The sequence below is a fragment of the Nomascus leucogenys genome, unplaced genomic scaffold, assembly GCF_006542625.1.
Source record: "Nomascus leucogenys isolate Asia unplaced genomic scaffold, Asia_NLE_v1 001162F_51256_qpd_obj, whole genome shotgun sequence".
Taxonomy (NCBI): Eukaryota; Metazoa; Chordata; class Mammalia; order Primates; family Hylobatidae; genus Nomascus; species Nomascus leucogenys.
Window position 1 is genome coordinate 35,770 of NW_022096860.1, and position 5,842 is coordinate 41,611.

A 5,842-nucleotide genomic window follows, 5' to 3' on the forward strand; every position below is an offset into this window, starting at 1 on the left:
GTTAGTCGTGTGGGTTTCTTCCTTCCTGGGAGTGGGCAGTGCCAAGGGCCTATGCTCTTGGAGATGGGAGGGCTCGCTGGGGCCCAGGTCCTGGGGCTTCTGATCTCTCTCCCCATTCCCAGCCTCTCCACATAGAGGTGTTCCTGCCTCCCTAGAGGGAAGGAGATGAGGTATAATCAACAAGAAAGCCAGAGACTCCAGACAGTCGGGGCCTGCAGAGGGCGCTCTTGGGCGTCTCCTTGAGGGGACAGGGACTAACGTGTGGGTGCATCACTTACATGCGTGGGTCATCCTGGAGCCCCCTGGGAGTGTTACAATGCATGTTTAGAAGAGGCAAATCTGGGGTCCCAAGAGGTCACAGAATTAATAAGGGTATGCCTGAGGATGGAGCTGGGCCATGTCCATGAATGGTGCCAGCCAGAAACACTCTTTGAGTCCCCAGTACGGCCTGCTGCCAGGGTGCTGCGGTAGTGGTGCTAACTCAGCAAGGGCTCAGCCAGGCCCGGGACTTTTTTGGCCAGGCCTTCCCTGCCTGGAATTTGACACCAGCTGAGACCAGGCCTGCACTGTTCAGCTGGATCTGCAGGTCTTGGGGAAGGAAGCTTCCTGGGGTGTCATTTTACGAGCCTTTAACATACCTAGCACTTTACCCTCTTGAGTCTCAGGAGAGCCCTGTGGCATCTTTATCCCTGCTTTTAAAGACAACCAAGACTCCTGGCCTGTTTTTGTTCACATTCTGACTGCAGAGCCTGTTGCATTCCACCACTTGGCACATTTCCTCCCACAGGGTCCCTCTGAGCCCAGAAACAGCCAGTTACCACCCTCCCCAAAGCCAGAGACCTTTAAGCCCCTCTGTCAACTTCCTCTTCCCTACAGCCACCAGCCACCATTTTTGGCCTTGTTCACTATTAATTGTTCAGCTTGAAATAAGCATCCATTTCATCACTCCTGTACCCGCTGCAGCCTGACTTCTGTCACCTGCTGCCCCTTGCTGCTTCTCCTTTCATTTGGTGCCATCTAACCCAGCCCTAAAAGAAGCCAGAGCTGCTCTCAGCATTTCCCACCCTGTCCTGCTTAGCTCTTCCTTCTCTCTCTGCTTCCCGGTATGGCATGGGGGAAGGGCACCAACCCAGAACAGAGGGGAGCTGAGGGTACCATTGCTCCCAGTGCAGTGCAGTGCCTAGCCCGGGCCATGCCTGGTAAGTGGCCATTTCCCAGATTATTAGAAAGTGTTCTTGTTCACAGAGGGCTCCTATGGAACCCTGGAGGCCTCAGAGGATCAGAGTGGAAAGGACCACCGTGCAGAGGCCATAACTGAGGCCTTGGGAAGGAAGTCACTTCCAGAGAGCATTCTACACCCAGTGCTGGCCAAGTTCAGAAACCCCCCTGTGGCTCCACATGTTGCTGCGGGTTTCTCCTACATCTTCCTCTGTGTGTCACTGGATGACACTGGATGACTGTCCCTGTATATACCAGACTGGGAGCTCCTTGCAGACCAGGCCATTTCAGCTCCAGCCCTGGCCTAGCACAGAGAGTGGACCCTCCAGACACCAATGCTGAGTGGGTGGATAACCACTTGGCTAAGACACTTGCTGCCCCCACAACCCCTGTGGGCCACCAGTCACCACACCAACAGGTCCTTATCACTTTGACCTCGTGAGGTGGGCCTCATTATAATCAGGTGGGCCTGATTATCCTACCAGTCTATGCCCCCTCACTTCACTTTTTTTTTTTTTTTTTTGAGTCGGGCTCACTCTGTCACCCAGGCTAGAGTGCAGTGGCACGATCACTGCTCCCTGCAGCCTCTACCTCCCAGGCTCAATCAATCCTCCTATCTCTGCCTCCTGAGCAGATGGAACGACAGGCTCGTGTCACTACACCCGGCTAATTTTTGTATTTTTTATAGAGACAGGGTTTTGGCATGTTACACAGTCTGGTCTCGATCTGCTAGCCTCAAGCCTTCCTCCTGACTCAGCCTCCCAAAGTGCTGGGATTACAGGCATGAGCCACTATGCCCAGCCATTATTTTTTCTTTTTTAAATAACAGAAATGAGGTCTTACTATGTTGTCCAGGCTGGTCTCGAACTCCAGAGCTCAAGTGATCCTCCCACTTCAGCCTCCCAAAGTGCTGGGATGATACGTGTGAGCCACTGTGCCTGGCTTCACTTCACTCAAATGCTCATGGTCAGCCGGGTGCTGTGGCTGACGCCTGTAATTCCAACACTTTAGGAAAGGCCAAGGCGACCAGATCTCTTGAGCCCAGGAGTTTGAGACCAACATGGGCAACATGCCAAAACCCCATCTCTACAAAAAATACAAAATGAACCAGGCATGCCTGTGTTCCCAGCTCCTCAGGAGGCCAAGGTGGGATGATCACCTGAGCCTGGGGAGGTGGAGAACTGCAGAGACGTGATTGTGCCACTGTACTCCAGCCTGGGTGACAGTAGCCACTCATCTAGCATCTGTGCAGACCTCCAGGTCTCTCCTGCCCACCCACACCTCTCCTGAGCCTAGAGCTGCACAACCAGCTGCCTCCTCCTCTCAGAACACTTCCATAACAGAAGCCCCTCAAGGGAGCTACATCTGTACCCCCAGCTAACTTCAGGCCACCCCTCTCCCAGCCTTAGCCAGCAGCCTGCAGGAGTGTGGCCAGATCTCAGCAGGCTGAGGCGAGGAGGTGGAGGCTAGGCAGCAGGAGGAGCAACTGTACAGTGATTCCAGCTCACAGGCATGGTTGCAAGAAAGCAGTTAAAGTGCTGCAGATGGGAGAGTCCAAGTCTAGTGAAGGTCAAGATGGAAGATGAGTGTGGAGCCAGAAAAAGGGACTGAAGCCACAGTCAAGGGATGGGGCATGGGTGGGTAGAAGCAGGAAGGAGGAGTGACATCCCACACTCACCCTTCAGAAAGCCACACGTCTGTCTAAGCTGCCTAGGCTGGGTGAGAGCTCTCTTGGCCCCTGATTCCATGTTTGGCCCAGGCTAGAGCCCAGTGCACGTTAAATAAATGAATGAGTAGTTTCAAAGCCCTGCTCTGCCACTCCTGCCTCTACCCCTGTAAAATGGGGACATCGGTGCCTGCCTCATAGATGCTATTTCATGAAATGAGACAAGGACCACATGGTATTCCATCTGCCTTTCCATCCTGCGGAGTGGTGCAGAAGGACTGCGCTCCAGAGGACTCCACTGCCCTCCCCATCTGCTCCTGCACCTCAGGAGCTTTCACCTAAGCCACATGGGGCCCCAGTCCACAGGGCATCCCTACATTGCCAGGTCAAGTTAGGAACCCTGGTATCCCATTTCCTGGAAAGACTGCTCCTCCTAGAAAATTTAAATGTATTCCTACAGGGTTGCAGGGTCTCCTCACACCTATCCCCTAGAATGGCTTAAATCTAAACAGATGATGTTTTTTTTTTTTTCGAGACGGAATTTCGCTCTTGTTGCCCAGGTTGGAGTGCAGGGGCGTGATCTCGGCTCACCACAACCTCCGCCTCCTGGGTTCAAGCGATTCTCCTGCCTCAGCCTCTCGAGTAGCTGGATTACAGACCTGCACCACCAATGCCCAGCTAATTTTGTATTTTTAGTAGAGATGGGGTTTCTCCATATTGGTCAGACTGGTCTCGCACTCCTGACTCAGGTGATCCTCCGCCTCAGCCTCCCAAAGTGCTGGGATTACGGGTGTGAGCCACCACACTCGGCCTACAGGTGACTTCTTAAATCAATACTGAGATTACAGTATTATGCCTCTTCAAAAGCAGGCTGGTGAGGACAATCTCCCACTCCCACCCTAAAAAGGAATAAAGAAAACCGCAGCATGAAAAAAACCGGAATGGAGAATGGGCCATTTCCTGGAGTGGTTTGAGCCAAGAGGGAGCTTCTCTTTGTCCGTGCTTGTTTCTGTGAGGGTCTCCTGGGCACAGCTGATAAACCACCCAAGTTGAAAGACACACGTATTTTATTAATATAGCCATCTCTCCCCACTGCCCTAGTGGTGAAGGTGTTTGCACTGCAACATGGAGGGGCACCAAATGCTCTGCAGGCCCTAGCCCGCTGCCACAGGCTGGGCCTACCTGCAGCCAAGAAGGCTGCTCAACTCTAGATGCCATTTGGAGCCATGAGTACCTGGGCCCAGAGGTGGCAGTGTCCTACCCAGGGAAGTCAACAGATCCTGCTCCAGGGCCCGCTCTGGGCTGGGCCAGGACTAATCCTGGCTCCCCTTTCTTGGTACTAAGGGGATTAGTGCTTAGTTGTCTGTAGGGGGTCAGAGTAGGGACGGTTCCAGGAAGGGCTCCAGAGTGGCCTCACAGGGGACCTCCTCCCCTGGCCTCTTGAAGTCCAGGTCGTCGAGGGCGCAAAGCTGCACGCCATCCTGGGTAAGCTGGGCCGCAGCGTGGGCGCGGTGGGACGCGCAGCTCATGCAGCCGCTCCCCAGAGCAAGAGAAGCGTCGGGGCCTTCACCGGCAGCCGCCGGTGGGAGGCACACTGGGGTAGCCGGGTGCGCCATCAGCTCGGCTGTCAGGGTGTGGCCCGCTAGGTACCTTCCAGGACCCGCGCCAGTGCCCCGGACACGCGGTGAGCGGACATGTGCCGGCCGCAAGTGCTCAGACCCACGAAGGCGTCTGTCCACCTGTGGGGGGCGGGACATCAGCGGTGGACCAGGCCGGCCACGGCCAAGGCTAGGTAGTCTAGGAAGGGACGCGGGGCGGGAGGGGTAACTAGGGTGGCGGCAGCGGTCGACGGCAGACTCGCTTCCGGGTTGAGAAATGGACACGGCTAGCCAGGTGAACAGCCAGTGCGGAGGGACGGAGGCAGCTATGGTAGGAGACGGGGCGGGGAGCCTCACCGCAGGCCGTGGCGGGAGAAGGGGCCCACGGCGGCCCGGGCGTCGCGCTCCACGGCGCAGGCGAAGGCGCGCGCGGGGGCCTCCGCCAAGTGCAGTCAGCCACACCGCGCTCCAGCGGCAGTCGCGTAAAGCGCACCCATAGGCCTGCAGCACCTCGGCGAACACCTGGCACACGCCTGCGGGCGGAGCGGGTCAGGGAGGAGCACGTCCCTTCACCTGGGGCATCGAACTTCCCCTACACCCCAGCCCCGCCTGGGAGTAACGCCCTCCAAACTGGGATCACTAACCACGCACCTGGGAGCAGTGCACGTGCTGGTTGCCCGTCCACGTGCGTGGGGGCCCTGCCCAGCAGCTCCCGAAAGCAGCTTAGTTGGGCCTCGAGCTCCTCCCGCACCTAGAGGGCGAGCGAGAGACACCTTGAGCGACCGGGAGTAGCTGCCAAGGATACCCTCCTCGTGCTCCGTGTGACGGCTCCAGTGTTTTTGAAATGAGGAAGCCATCCACCGCCAGCTCCTAACGGCCTCACAGTACCTCCGGGCGGAGCTCTGGGGTCCTCACGAGCATCCTCCTGTAGCTGCGGCTCCGCACCTGAGGCAAATCCACGTCTCCGGCCGCCACCGGCCTCCCGGAATCCCATCTTGCCAAGGAAGAAGCCTTCCGGGCCGAGCAGCGACGAGGCGCCACGGCGGGCCGGACCCACGGGGCGGCCCTCGGACAGGTTGGCGTGGAGGCCCGTGGGGATGCTGTGCCTGAGGGCGGAGCGCGAGCTGGAGCACTAGCGGCCGCGGAGCCGCGCGCCTCAAGCCGATCGCCGCCCTGCTAGGGGCCCTTCCCTCACCTGCGGGCCAGCTCCGCCGCGCTCTCCGTGGCCGCACCGTTGACCAGCAGGGACACGCTGGTCACGGCCCCGGCAAGAAAGGCCTCCACGATACCCTCATCGCGTCGCGGGCAGTAACCAAAGTCGTCCCGCGGTGACCACCAGGCGCATGCGAGGGCGGGACAT

General features: G+C 57.7%; 1 protein-coding gene across 1 annotated transcript; it reads right to left on the reverse strand.

Moving 5' to 3' along the window:
* Positions 1-4,218: 4,218 nt before the first annotated feature.
* LOC100603638 (YdjC chitooligosaccharide deacetylase homolog) lies at positions 4,219-5,842 on the reverse strand. The gene is given in 12 exon segments (XM_030808855.1): positions 4,219-4,387; positions 4,389-4,488; positions 4,491-4,529; positions 4,532-4,623; positions 4,840-4,924; positions 4,927-4,974; positions 4,977-5,015; positions 5,134-5,233; positions 5,428-5,457; positions 5,459-5,588; positions 5,678-5,805; positions 5,807-5,842. Coding segments are annotated over 12 exon segments (957 nt in total). The 3' UTR covers positions 4,219-4,257.